Below are 15,090 nucleotides of genomic sequence, written 5' to 3'. Positions count from 1 at the left end.
AATTATAAGTAATAGTCAGTATACTTTCATTCCCATGCCTGTAAAAAATAACCCATTTTTTGCTCAAGTGGTTGAGGGGAGAAAGTCACTTCGGAATCCCCCGAGACCCCAAGAGAGCTAACTAAGGGGGAGGGAAACAGTTTCCAAGCAAATGCTAGGCAGAAACTTAAAAGGTAGATACTGAAAACAACGAAATTTTTTAAATGGCCCAATCGTCTGCCGAGGTGGATAACTTGGATTTAACAATGCCTACACATTACAAAAAATATTAGAAACAAAAGAAATGTACATGGTTACATGCAGTTTTCACGTCCTTTTAATGTTTGTCACTGAATTAAGTTGATCAAAAAGACAAACACATGCCGGCATAAGAAAATTAAGAACATTAAGAACATACATACAAAGTATCTTTGGTTTCCAAATACCTAGGTATAAAATGAAATGTTTAAGAAAACATTTCTAAGCTTGAATCTTACATTACACAACCATCGATTACTCAAAATTACAATTTCAAAAAAAATTCGTTTAGGGAAAATGTATATTTCCCCGGGGAACTGGGCAACTTTTTATTCCAGTTTCGTACAAAACTTTTTGTTTAACGCTTTAAGATCAAGAGATGTGGACTTACAAGACCTAATTAATTAGCGCTAAATTCTTCTTTCGTGTACTTACTTAATTAAACTTCGAAAGCGGGCGAGGCACGCAATGATGGCGAAACCCACATGCGTCCATACCGGAAAATTGTTTTCGTTATTAATATTCGTTTAATCTGCACGTTATTTTTATGAGAAAGGTGGGTATTAACTTTAATTGTCTCCGTGCCTCGTTTCCATCTAGCGGTGACATATTTCGGTATCATAAAAAGTAAATAAAAAACTGCTTAGTTTTTACTTTTATTAAGCTTTTGGGAAAACTTTTATCGTCGCACTCTGCCAACACAAATAAATGTTTTAGTTTTCATTTTCCTTCCACATAATTGCCTTAATACGCGGGTTGCGCGGCTGGGATTTCGTTTTAGTTTTGATATGAAATAGGGCAATGACACCGACGATGGGAAATGAGTTTTCTCCACCCCTCGCTACCATTTATGAGGAATCCACACTTGCCCGGATAATTTCAACTGCTGTCGCGTAAATTTGGTAGAGCGTTGGGATTAATTTCATATTAATAGTTTGGCGCAAAGTTTTTCTACCCTTTAAAAAAGTGATATAACTTTGATCATTGAAGGGACGACGACCTTATCGATTACGTTCCTGCTCTCTTTTGACCTTCGAAATTCGATTACATCCCTTTGCGTTGACAGGCAGCCGAAATCCAGTCATGTGTCCAATCCGCTGAAAGGGAAACGCTCACGAGGAGAGATCATTTAAAGATTTTCCATTCATACGACCATTAGAACGCTCCTTTCCTTTATTTAATAAAAATATGTTAGACGAATGAAGGAATTAAAGGTCAACAACCATTAATTTGAAAAGGGAATTGCGTGGATCAGGGGAATCAAAAGCAAAAAAGATTAACTTCAATGGACATTTTCAGGTTTTCATTAATGAAGAAGCTTATTTTCCGAAAGCCCGCATTAATGAACGCGCTAATTAAAATTTTTAATTTATAAAATAGCCCTTTGGATGTGAGAATCCATTAAATCCGCAAAATTAAATTTTATTCTCTAGCCCTGAGTTGGGAACAATAATTTTCTGGGTAAACAAAATTCCATTTCACTCAAATGTCTAATCACAGTAATAATAAATAAATATATAAATAATAATAATAATAAATAAATAAATAAAAATAAAAATAAGCGCGGATTCATTTTAAATGTAATATAAAAATGAGCTTTATAAGGCAGTGGATGAACTTGTATAGCAATTCTGATTTAAAAAAGTTGTTCAAACCTGAAATTTTTTTTTAAACTTTTTTAAATTATACAATCAAACAAAAGGCACTAATGAAACGCATAAATAAGTCGTGCGGGTTGCGACAGGAAAGCTGCCATCATCACAGACGAAAAGGGAAAGTGTCTTCTGAAAATTATTATTCAATTCAGGACTATTTACTTGCTTAACTAAAGAGGCAAGTATTATCTACTTGATGATACGTTAGAAAAGCCTTCCAAAAAAAAATCAGATAATAGGCCTTTCAAGTAAAGTTCGAACGAAGCTTAAAATTTACAAAAAAGGGTCGCTATTAAAGATGGAATCAAGGTTCTCAAGGGCAAACCGTAGAAAAACCTTGCCACACGCTTAGCTGGCTAATGCACTGCTTTTTAAATGCTAATTCCTTTAAATTAAAGCAACGTCAAAAATTTACCAAAAGGAAATGAGCATAAGTGACAAAAACACAGTACATGGCTTGTTTCCTTACAACTATTGGGTTACGTGAATAACAAATCTTAATTTTGTAAAATATAGACCATTTTAAAGATACTTTTCTCCATAACTAACGACGATGTCAAAAAGGTCCTTCCATATGTTTTGGCCTACATCGCCAATTCGCGAATTTCTAACTATAAATTTGCTAAAGAATCCACGCGCAAAATCTCATCGTACCTAATCGTTCCGTTTGTTTTCGAAATATAGTTCTAACGGATAGAGGGACAGATTAGAAATTAGACAAAATATGCCCAAAGATATGCCAGAAAAACCGAAATATGTCGATTTCGTTTTTGTTTCCCATTTTACCATTTTTCCAACAATATATCAACGTGTAGAAGCATTTTCAGTTTAAAAAAGGTAAAATCTAAACACCTACTTCCCACTTTTCACGTTCTTAAAGAAGAATTACACACAAAGCTTTCAGTTAGATTGCAAGAGGCCTTGACTTTGCGATTGCATTTCTCTAAACAATCGTTATAGTTGAATGTATCATTAGAATATTAGTTCAAAGTTTGTATTTATTAAGATAGATTTTTCAGTTAGCATTTAAAACTTGCATTGAAATGTTTATTTTTGTAACCTATAACGTTTGCATCACAAGTAGGCGATGGTTGCCTGCATTTGACAGTATTTATTGATTTAAAGGTATAATTCAGGTAACGTATCGATTTTTGATCTTTTGTTTGTTATTTTGTTTTTTGTCCTGATGAATCCCCTTACGAAAATGGGCGAAACGTTGACTTTTCATTCAACATTGGCACGGTCCTGTCCCGGAAGTCGCTTACATCTTAATGACCCTGGCCGTGGAAGCCTCCACTCTGACAAAAAAAAAAGGTAAGTTTTATACAACGAGTTATAACCTAAGGAGCAACTTCAATCAGTAAGTAAAAATCACCACCATTGGTGTACCAACGTGGGGAGGATAACATTTTCAAGTTTCTACATCGTGAAATATCACATACTTCAGCGGCCACAGGAGTTTCATAAATAAAACAGTGTTTTTTTTTAAATTTTATAAGTAGAATCAAAAATAGACATATTAATACCCAATTTTTTCCCGATAGCAATAATAATGTTTGGGAAAATAGTACTGAACTAAAAAAAATTCGTAATCCATGCAACCATCGGAGACATTGGAAATGGCGACCGTATAACGACATACGTACACCACTAATAACTTATTGAATCGGATTATAAAAATGCAACGGACGCGTTCAATCAAAAGGATTTTGGTAAAACTTGCATTTGCCAGTGGAACGCGCATAACTTTGGTTCCATATTTAATTTTAATCTAACCAAGAAAAATCACCCCTTAGGTACCGTCGCTATGCCACCAATTAGTTATTATGTATGAATCGACGGGGTTTTCAGGCATATACTCGTACTGAATGAATCCCCCAAGCCAATAACAACAGCAAATATGCGTTGTTTGCAGAATCGGACCCACAATAAATCGAAATCATTTATGTATGAATTATTTCGTTCTCTGAAGCGTAATTCTGCCTTTGACGTTGACAAAATCCCAGTTCCCGAAGGAAGGACAAAAGAAAGCTCCTCAAATTCAAACTTTTCAATTTTCATGAATCTCAATTCTGGATAAAAGATTCATTTGTCTACTTTAAATAAATCCCATAAACGTAAGGATAGGTCATTCTCCGTTAAACACGTAGACTAACTATACGTTAGCATCAGCGAATGACTCACAGAAAAGGCATATCGATCTCTAATTTCCAATATATAAAGAACCCTTGCTTCCTGTCTATTAAGCAGGAAAAGGCCAACGTTTAAAGTCCGCACGTCGAGGGAATGTCGACCGTCGGTACGAGAAAAAAGACCAGATAGCAACAGGTGCGGGTGGACTGCACTCGACTCCCCCATTGCCTACACATGCCGTAGGCGCCGAGACGCCCGGCGACTCGACGTCTACCAAGACTCCGATCGATCAGACCGCGCCCTTACCACTCGGCACTCAACTTGCCATACGTTCGGGTTTGTAATTTAAACGTATTTTTTGGAGACGAATAAATTCTTCGGTGAAAATTGAAAAATTTTACAAGGCAATAAATATTTTACAATTGCGTTTCGTTCCACTTTGCGTATTTCTTTTTTTCGATTTCGCCCCTATTGTGCGTTTAAATGAAAAATCGCAGTCGAGATTTCTTTAAAATAGGTATAAATACTCTCAAGCAAAAAAAGCTTAGTAGATTGGATTTTGTAAAACACCCATTATTTAACCTCTCAAATTAGGTAATTCAATTTTCCAGAGAAGACGGGGAAAAGTTCGGTGACCCTGAGCTACTCGACTGGAAATACGTTTGGGACGGTCTTTAACGATGAAAATAAGTTACCCACTAAGTGGCGCACAAAGCACGTCTTCGCATAAATGTAGACGAGCTCTCTAAACCATTATCTTAATTATTAAAGGTTAAAGGAAAGAAAAAGTTAAATACCAAAAGTACCAACGTACGCAACCACTTTAACACAATGAGTTTTCATATTATTTTCCACAAATATAGTTGCATTTATACCGCTAAGAAAAAGGGATGAAATCTCACTATTGAGAACACGTAAAAAGCCGTCCTAAACGGAGAGGCGTAAAAAGTTCTGATCGAAATTTAGTATTTGGGGTTGGAAATGACAAAGACATTCGAATTATTCCGCACACATAGTACAGAAATTACTTCACTCGAATATTCAATGAATAAGTACCTGGAGATATACGAAAATAATATTTAAAAATACCACAGAGTGTCAAGTCCACCATTTTGGTGTAGGAAACCTAGTTAAAGCTGTTCCATTTTGGACACTGATTTAGAACCAAACAAAAGGTATTTTTGCATTTTTATCATCTCTCCTCGTACACTTCTGGCATCTGCCACAAAGAAAAAATCTCAATACTGACCTAAATTAATCATTTGTATTAACTACACAAATTTTCATTAACACCTGACACTATTCTTGGACGCGAAAATAAAAATCTGGCATGAAAAATATCCAGGTCGCAAAAATGGGTTCGAATAAACACACAATTGATTGATTGACAATGGCAAAGAAACACAAGAAAGTAACAACAAACCAAATTTTTGAAAAAAAGAGAAGCTTGCAAAGGTTGTTTGGACAAATTACTCCGCACGCCAGCCTTCGATAAATGAAATAATCTTAAAATTACATACAGTTTTTTTTTCTCTTTTAATAATCCTAATAATCTGGTCGGTCAACGGTTTGCGATCACTTAACTCCACAAACGCTGACAGCTTCTGAACTTCACTTTTCTTTACCACACAAACTTGATGAATGAAATGACGAAGTCCCGAAGGCTCTTCCGAGGGGACAAACTTTTGACTTTGATAATAAGAGAGTCTTGACAGAAGATCTCGCGGTGCTTTTTCAACTTGGCAGATTTTTAAAAAAACGAAACAAACCGTATTCAACTTTTCACACAGCTTTTGTTAACTTACTTCTGCGCAAAATTATTGTAATAAAAACAAACTACGTCTTCATCTAATCAAATCGAACGGACAGACCGAATAAATAGCCTAAAAAAAGACACGCTTTCCAACCGTCGGCGTCGCGAAAAACCAGCTAGCAGCTACCTCCTACTGGCAATATTTAACGAAACACCACTTCCATAATAAAATAAATCTCCTTGTTCCGGTATTTTACAGATAAATAATCATCATTAGCCTTGATATCACCAGCTTTGAAATAACGCGTCCCCTCTTACGCCGAACTTAATGCGCGCAACGTTGAACACCTGCATGTCCCGTTATCTCGTCGAACAGCGATAAAATACGAGTGCAATAATTAAATGTCGTTCGATAACTCTGATCGCAAACGACCAGATGGACCTACATTAAAGCATCGTAACTAAATTGAATGAATTACACAATTACAAACAATTCTAAAATGGAAAAAGAACTACAGAAATTGAAATTCAAATAAAATAAACCAAATTTGTGCTTATTTATAAACAAACTCCCCAGATTTGTTTGCCCCATCACTATTTCAGGTGTTTAAACCGAAATAACGTCAAACCACCGCTAGGAAGATATGATCACATTTTGTTATTACGGAGATAGGCTAGTTTAAATGATTTTATTTAGGTTCGTATTGTAAAGATAAACTACGGGGGGAGGGTCGTTTCTCTAGGTAATACCGAAGATAATAATACTTATTTTTCATGCTACTGATGAGAGCAAGCCACCCTGTAGTAAAAAGTTTGTGTTGTCAACGTAATTCCGCGTTGGAGATAACAGCCGGGACATCCTGTATGTAAAATGTTTCAATTTATTTCATAGGACCAATGGAAATTTCGTTCAAACAGACGCAGAATTGGAAAATTTGTTACTTGTTTGTCACTTTAATCTTACTTTTTTTAATTGTAAATTTAGAAATTGTTCAAGTCAGTTGCATTTTGTATTTAGAACGCATAAATAAGGGAATATTTAATCGTACATTCGACCTGAGGTACAAGTTTTATCAAGCCATATGTTTTGTAAAGGCGTTATCGGACAAATTAATTGGTCTTATTTACTAACAACGCCACGTACTAGATAACGAACGCAGGTGTTTATCAATACGGGCGACTAAGTGGTGTTTCAAGAATCGCCGTATTACCACGATATGGAACGGATGAGTCTAGGTGGCTTGACCGTTAAGTACAAAGAAGGGGAAATAAACGATGCTGTTTCGCCGATGTTTCGGTTTACGGGTCGATTGAAAAAGCATATGTTCGTTGCTAAATTATATCTACCTCCTCCAGTGAAGTGTACTATACAATAATACAAAATCAAAAACCAATAAGTCACCGGCTCCTAACGTTATTCCAAACTCGCTGTTAAACATTGTGTAAATATAATTGCTCCCCAACTATCAAACCTTATTCACCACTGTATAATTAATGAGGTATTTCCAAAAGCTCTAAAACTGCGCGAGTAGTGCCGGTACTCAAAAAAGGTGATGCTGCGGATATACGCAACTGCTCGCTCCCTAAAGTGTACGAAAAATGCATCCACGACAGACGACTTATGGTGTTCCTGAAAAAATACAATATTCTTTCCAACGACCAATACAGATTTCGCTCCTGGAGATACACAGAACATGCCACTACCAACCTTATTATTATTAAAATTATCGATCTCACGAGTAATCGAACTCAAAATAAGCTAGAGCTTTTAGTGAAAATTTGAAGTCTCTAGCTATTATAATTGCCGAGATCTCAGCCGGACAGCCAGCCAGCCATAACGAATATAACATCGTATTTTTTTTTCAAAAATGCGCTAAAAACAAGATCACAATACAAATAATCACTCTTTGTACAATCACGTTGTGTCACCAATCATGTAAGCCCTTCAGCGTGACTTTTGAGCTCCGTATCTCAAAATCTGCAGGAGATATCAGAAATGGGCAGGAATTGATTCAAAATGGAGTTAATTCGTGATTTAATTCTATATGATGAATTAAATCCAATGGAATTAAACCTTTTTTAGTACTACCTGCAAAAATGCTTATAGGTAATTAAATCCTTTTACAAAAGGAATTGTAATTGTGAACTGTAAAAAAAGCGTAAATCACACGAAAGGCTTAAGCTACCACATAAAGACTTAATTCCTAGCTTAATTCCTTGCAGAGATGCTAAATCAGAAAACACTACCACTGCAAATTGCAGTCCGTAAATAATTTTAGCCATCTATGCTATGCTAAAAGGAAACGGTGGGTATATGTATAAGTAAAACCATTCAATAATGAAACCATAGTCATTGAATAGAACGCCATGGTGGTTCTGTGACCTGTGTAGTGTAAAACTTCTATTTATTGGGAAAGAAATTAATTCTAAATTTAAGGCGTTTGTAATTGTTTTTAAAAATGTTGTTAGTTGTTTATGAACTCCGTAAATTTTGAGTCTCTTGTTAATTTGGGCAAACCTAATGGTCTGAAATTGTGACCATTTCAAGTCATTTTCAGTATGACGAATAATGTGGTGCAAATCTCATTTATTTTGATACGCAGCAACCCTCTGCATGCGGCAAGCGTGAGATTAGTGGATAAAGTTGTTGGGATTTCGGTTACCATATTTAGCCTCATTAAAGCTTATTTTCTGAAGTGTTTTGATAAATAACAAACATCGTATTTCAGACAAAACCTACGAACATAAAGCTTAATTCTTTAAGACGATTATTTTCTCCTCTGTGAACCTCACGGATGAAAAATTTACAAAAGGAATTCTCAATTAACGTAGCTACAAAGTACAAAAGCCTACAACAAACAAAGTTAACTGAACATCGTGTCGATTTGAATGAGTACCAATGAAGACAATAGGGGTTGGGAATGTGGGTGCAGAATTTCATTTTTATTTCACGACCATTCCTCAAGATTAAGGTGAAAACTTAACATCGTAAATTTGGAAACGAACAGCTCGTAATTTTACAGGGATTCAAGGATGAAAAAAGCTACTTTCAGCCGTGATTCTATTACGTGTAACAACCGCCTGCACGAGTGACTATAAGGTCATTACAGAGGCGGATAGAAGCGAGAATAAAGTAAAGCAACAATTTGTATGAGACGTTTTTGCCTCAAATGTTTTCTCTTAAGGGTAGCGCTTCAGTCACCATGAGAACTTCTAAAAACATTCCACCTACATAATTATACTTATCCTCAGGCACCTTTCATTTTCCAGCAAGATGAGGCAAATAATTTGAAACAGCTGATCGGGGGTTGGAATAGTTTTGTGTTATAATCTGTTCATCACTTTCTCTGCGGCCTAATCTGCTACATGCGTCGGCAGTGGAGAACGAGTTGAAAAGTTCAAATTATGGAAGCGCCCAAAAGAGCTCATTTGATCAATATACGTGGGCGTCCACGAGAGAGACAAAAGCTTCAAAATTCTCTAATCTAAATATTCATAGCACGCACGATAACGAAACATCTCGCCCGAACTTTACATGATATATTGAGGAGAGGCGATACTCTCAAATGTAATGCTGTGAAAGCAATTCGAAACGCCTCTACAGAAATAGAAGAACCATTCCAAAGGTTCCATCATATAAATGAACGGAGGTATCACGGGACTGTAACCCTCTAAAATTATACAGCGGGAATGTGATTAATTTCATTAGGAAAAAATTCCATTAAAAATCCTAAGATACACGGGAGCTCTAATAACACTCGCCGTATAATTCGCTTAAAAAGGGTGAAAAATGAAACTTCCATTAGAAAAGGAAAACGCGGACAATTTGGGGGAAAATTCAAAACACGAGACGTATAATCAATAAACGCCGAATCATTCTTCCGATTCGAAATAAAACGATGACGTTTTACTTTTATGAATTCTGGCGCTTTCGAGACGGAAAAATGTGGAAATGAGTGTGTGACCGTTCCAAAGGATAAATTTCATTTTTACGAGGCACTTTCATTATGTAGTCGAGAGTAAATGTGACAAAAATGAAGACGAATTAGGCTATTACATGGGAATAATGGGCGAAAGAACAAATAATTAATTGCTACTAAAAGTACAGTGCTCTTTTAAATATGGAAATGCGCATTAACCTAATAATTACTTACTATTATTACATACTTAATTCCTACACCCTGAATAGCTTTAAAACGTATTGAGATGATACAAATCACGAGGGTTGTTTAACACGTCTCCTGTTTTGGGATAAATATCAATGATACAGAGTCAATGCACTCTAGCCAGCTACTATCCCGCGATCCCTGTCTGGAAGTGTTTTTCCTTGAGCTCGGCAAAATAGGTGCTCGCGCCCTTTCACTTCGTCTTTCCTGGAAAATGTTTCTCTAGCCAAATTTGGTTTTGGAAACAACAACAAATGATCCCACGTGCTTTTACAGTGTGGTTCAAATTCGTGGTTCTCCATTGAGATCTCCATAACGGTGCAGATATACAGTGTAAGTTATATTTGGGTAGATTCCCCTTCTAGTGACCAAAAAAACGCATTTGAAATTTTTGAAAAATATCACCGAAAAATGTGGTTTTCATTTTCCTGTTCCTGTTATTTAGGGGATTTTTTTGGGAGACTCTGAATCTGTTATCCGAATTTCCATAACAGGTTAGGTGTAGAAGCTACAGGCTACTTTCTTATTTCTTATGGGATTTTTACGGAATGAGATAGAGGACAAAAAAAGAAAAATAATGATGTGTAATGTGGATACATTCTATACATAAATTTACAGGGAAAATTTAAATATCAAAATTACATTCATTTTTCAACACCAAGAAGGACCGTGATTTATTTATCGTTGCGAATATTCGGGAACTTTCAAAAATATTTGAGAATTTGTGGTAATATTCATCTTTTACAAAATGTACTATACTATGCTATACTAATTAAAATACACCAAAGATAAAATCAATCTTTTAATAAAGTTATGTTTTTTAAAAACAATAAAATGCATCTAAGTTTTTAATTGTTTATTTAACATACAAGGAAAAACTTTTTAGTCTCAGTTCATGCCAAAACAAATCTCTTAAACATTCGGACAAATTAAAGAAAACGCACTCAAAAATTAAAAAATAAGAACCAATATTCAGAAACTTCAAAAAACCTGAAACTTTCACGAAACTGCAGAAAATTCCACGATGCAGTCCTTAAAAGTTGACCACCTGAGTAATGAAGAACCTTCCTGCATGTATACGTTCGAGTAACCTCGTGAAATTTTTTGGGAAATATTTGCTTAAATTTCCGGTGTGCGAATATTAGTTCTTAGCAAAACGAATATTCCAGGTATATTTGTTAACTGAACACATATTGATAAAAAGTGACATTGCTGCGATTAATAAAGTGATCGATTTAAATCCTAGGCTAAGGTTATAGTATTGGAAAGGCCATGGCCAAGGTTTAAAATAAACTCTCAAGTACTATCGTGGTTTAGGATACATACAATGTTAAACGAGGTTCCCGTCCAATTTATTTTTAGCACGTTATCAGGGCTATTTATTTATTCATCAGCTGAATGTACTAATAAACTTGACTTTAACTGTACGTATATGAGTGCAGCGTATGGGGTTGACCAATTATGTTATTCCATAATCGGCTTTCAATATGTGAACGGATTATTCTGTAAAAGTTGGGCGCCACCCCCAAACGCTTGTCAAATCAAAAATATACTGCTAATAGTGCAGTATTTTAGTTCGTGTCAAAGTTAACAGTTCATAAACAAATTTGACGTTAGGCAATGGATACAAAAAATGCTCGTCCTTCAACACAACAAATGATTTTTCCGATGAACTTTGTACAGTTTTACAAATTCATTTCACCGAACCGTGAACCATTTTTTATTTTTTCATATTTACTTGAAAATGACAACAAACATTGAATTAATGATCATTAACCTACGAGTATTCACATTTGAAAACAATGGACCGGTTTAAACTTTATAAATTACTTCGGCTACCAAAACACAATTGAAAATTTTGCATTTAATACAATTTGCTCATGAATTAAATATAAGATCGCCAAATTGAATAAATTTAATACGACAAATACATTTTGAATAACTTAACCGCCGTAACCCCGAACTGATATGTAATTAGACAAATGATTGGCACTAAATGAACGGAAATTATTGAAAATTAAAACCAAGAGTTACGTTCTAATGAAATTTAGTGTGTGAGAAACCGCATTTACAAAAAGAACTCCTCAAAAAATTAACTCAATCAGTTGTTAAAAGTATCAAACTTCATTATTACGTTTATAAAAGAAGAATAAATATTATTGTTGTTATTAAGGTCTAATCCTCTCAAATTAAAAGCTAAAATATCCAAATAGGTTGATCCGATTTTAGTTAAATTGGGGATACTTGTCAACTGATAACTTGTTATATTGCATAAATTTCAAATGGGGGGAAAAATGAATTTTAGCTTCCGAAAATTGGAATTATGCAATACCTGCTAAAAAAAAAGCAAAATATCTGTAGCTTTGCAATGCACGACTTCCCCCGTAGCTCAGCTGCGATTGTTTCTACTATCTCGTTCCCTCACAATATATTAGATATCTGAAACTTTGCACAATTTTTCAAGTCACTCTTTAAATAAGCGAATAAACGCATCTGTCATTTTTTCGTGTTCGTAAATTTCATTGAAAAGGTGGACATTCGCGTTTCGTAATCATATTATCCAAAAATTGTGAAATTACAAACATCGTACGTAGAAATAGTTGACTATTATGTAAATCACGCTTTATTTGACACAAATTCGTTCAGTAGCTTTTTAAAAAAGTCAGCGGACTATACATTTTCACTCCGATCGTCCCAAAGGGTTAAGGGTTTTTATTGTACTAGTAACATCTTTTAACACTGAATATGACAAGAGAAAAATTGTATGTATGTTCATTGTACGCGACATATTTTTCCAATAACTTCATTTTGGAAATTTCCTCGTATACTTCAAGTCGAGCTTCATGTAGGTACATAAATAGTGATTTGTTTAAATTATTATTTCGCATATACTTATTAATAAATATGAATATATTCTTTAAAATAGTACTTACCACACCGCCGCCTGCCGAATGCACCAATACGCTCTTTCCCTTCGAAAGACCGCCAAGTTCAAAAAGCAAGATGTAAGCGACAATGTAATTCATGGTAATGGCGGCAGCGTCCTGCGGACTCATTCCTTCGGGCAATTTGAATACGTACTTCGCCGGTACGGCAACAAGTTCGGCCCATGCTTTGTATTCGGGAAGAGCGACAACGTGATCTCCAACCTGTAATAAAAAAAAAATTGAGAACGGTAATATTTACATATTAGCGATCGTGTTACATCGTTTACGTAAACTTGCTGCTGGTGAAAGGTAACGTAACCGAAAATCTATAAAACTGGAGATCGCTTGTCTCGTTTTAAAGGGGCACGCAAGTGAACTATTTAAAGTTTAAATTGGGTTTGCGTGTAAAGGTACCTTCAGAGTTACGATCAGAAATAAAAAGTGCATGAGGCGAAAACGAAACAAATTAAGGAAAATTTATGCTGTGCGTCAGAATCTTGCAGGGTATCCTACATTTTTTAAATGTAAAACAAAAACTCATAAAAACACTACAATACACCGTTGTACTACCAACCCTACTGATTTTTTTTTTAATTTAATTTTGTAATCACTAACCTATGTAAAATTGACATTCGTGAATCTCTAACCTAGAAAAAGCTTTATTTTGTGTAGGTATTATTATAAAACTTGTACTTCCACGCACTTGATTGACTTGTTAAATTAATAAACAAAAAAAATTCTGTCCACCGTTCACTTTCTTATCAATATAATATGTTAATTTAGAGACTTCAAGTGCTAGTAGTGAAAAAAATAGTATATATACCACGGTAGAGAAGTCTATTTTTGCCCTCGCACCTTACACCCCTCGGCGCAAGAGCCTCGAGATGTAGTCTTGGTGCTCAGGCAATAATACTAAACTTCTCTGCCTTGGTACCTATATAATGTACTATTATTTTATTATATAGCATTATGTTAAATTGCCATTTTAATAGGTTTGAATGAGTAGGCTAAGCCGTTCTTTAACCGTAAGGATAAAGTGATCACTTTAACCGGATGGGTAGATAAAGTGTAACAGATGACTGTGAATTCTAATGACATCTGTCATTCTTCTTTAAAATGCACGATATAAAATGGCGTTTAGAACATATGACAATTCTGTTTCTATGGAAACGATCGCGACCGCAGAACCTAAGCTTGCTATTTTTGACGTCTCTAAATTAAAAAAAAAGAATTGTCAGAAGCATTACAATTATTTATATAGCTTCTGCTATAAAATAACGTTTTGAATTATACGCGACGATAAGGGGAAACTAACTGCTGCTCTGCCACTCGTGAATTAACATCTTTCACTCAATGGTTAAAATATCCCTTTATCGTCTTGTATAATAAATAACTATTTGTTGTGTTTGATATTATCAAGACAGGGTTTGTATAAAGGACGGTAAGACGTGAAAAGAAATTTTCTCAGTCATTTTAAATATCTAATAGATGGCGCCAATACAAATAAATAAAAATGAATGTCTCTTAACCGTTCATTCAATTGCGATGAAACATTGGGGAATGGCTGGACGTACGCCCGCGAAGGTTTCTGAAATAGTAAAACACTTCCCGAAATTCTAGACGTAATTGTTTATTACGAATTTAATAAAACGAAAAAGGCAACAAACTATTTAATTGACCTTGAATATATAATAATATTCGATATTTCGTTGTATCGGTTTATTAGTGCTATTTACAGACACTTTCAACAAGTTGTATTGTCATCATCCAGCATTATTTATTATTGGCAACAATCATGATCTTCAACCATTGTAGACAATCAGTATGGTGAGGTAAATGCATAATCTCTTTGGTGATGAGGAAAAGGTACAGTAAAGACGTTGGCATTTTCCGTAAAAATGTTCCCGAATCATAGAACGGACCCAAAACGTAATTGGAGATATTTCACTTCCACTGCTGTTAAGTAGGTACTTCATTCATTACACCGAACGTTTTGTTCAGAAGTAATTAGAAAAATGAAACCGTGAAAAATGGCGTTCGATTTGCTTTGTCGTGATAAATAATCTTTCCTTCAAGAGCAGCTGCTGCCATCCGAATTTAATATGTAGGAAGACTATTTTAGTACCTTAGGGAGTGGGTGACATTTCAGTAGGGCTGTTACAAATGAAAGTATAAATAAACAAAGACGAGTGCTATATTATTCAATTAAAGTGCTCCAT

General features: G+C 35.0%; 1 protein-coding gene across 1 annotated transcript in view; it reads right to left on the bottom strand.

Moving 5' to 3' along the window:
- The window catches only part of LOC116175967 (synaptic vesicle membrane protein VAT-1 homolog-like), a 60,117-nt gene that overhangs the window by 10,678 nt on the left and 34,349 nt on the right, over positions 1 to 15,090 (bottom strand). Inside the window, exon 3 of the mRNA XM_031494367.1 lies at positions 12,878 to 13,093. Coding sequence (XP_031350227.1) covers positions 12,878 to 13,093 — 216 coding nt within the window. The remainder of the gene's footprint in view (positions 1 to 12,877; positions 13,094 to 15,090) is intronic.

The sequence above is a fragment of the Photinus pyralis genome, unplaced genomic scaffold, assembly GCF_008802855.1.
Source record: "Photinus pyralis isolate 1611_PpyrPB1 unplaced genomic scaffold, Ppyr1.3 Ppyr1.4_LG1, whole genome shotgun sequence".
Lineage (NCBI taxonomy): Eukaryota > Metazoa > Arthropoda > Insecta > Coleoptera > Lampyridae > Photinus > Photinus pyralis.
This window is presented reverse-complemented; position numbering and strand designations above follow the sequence as displayed.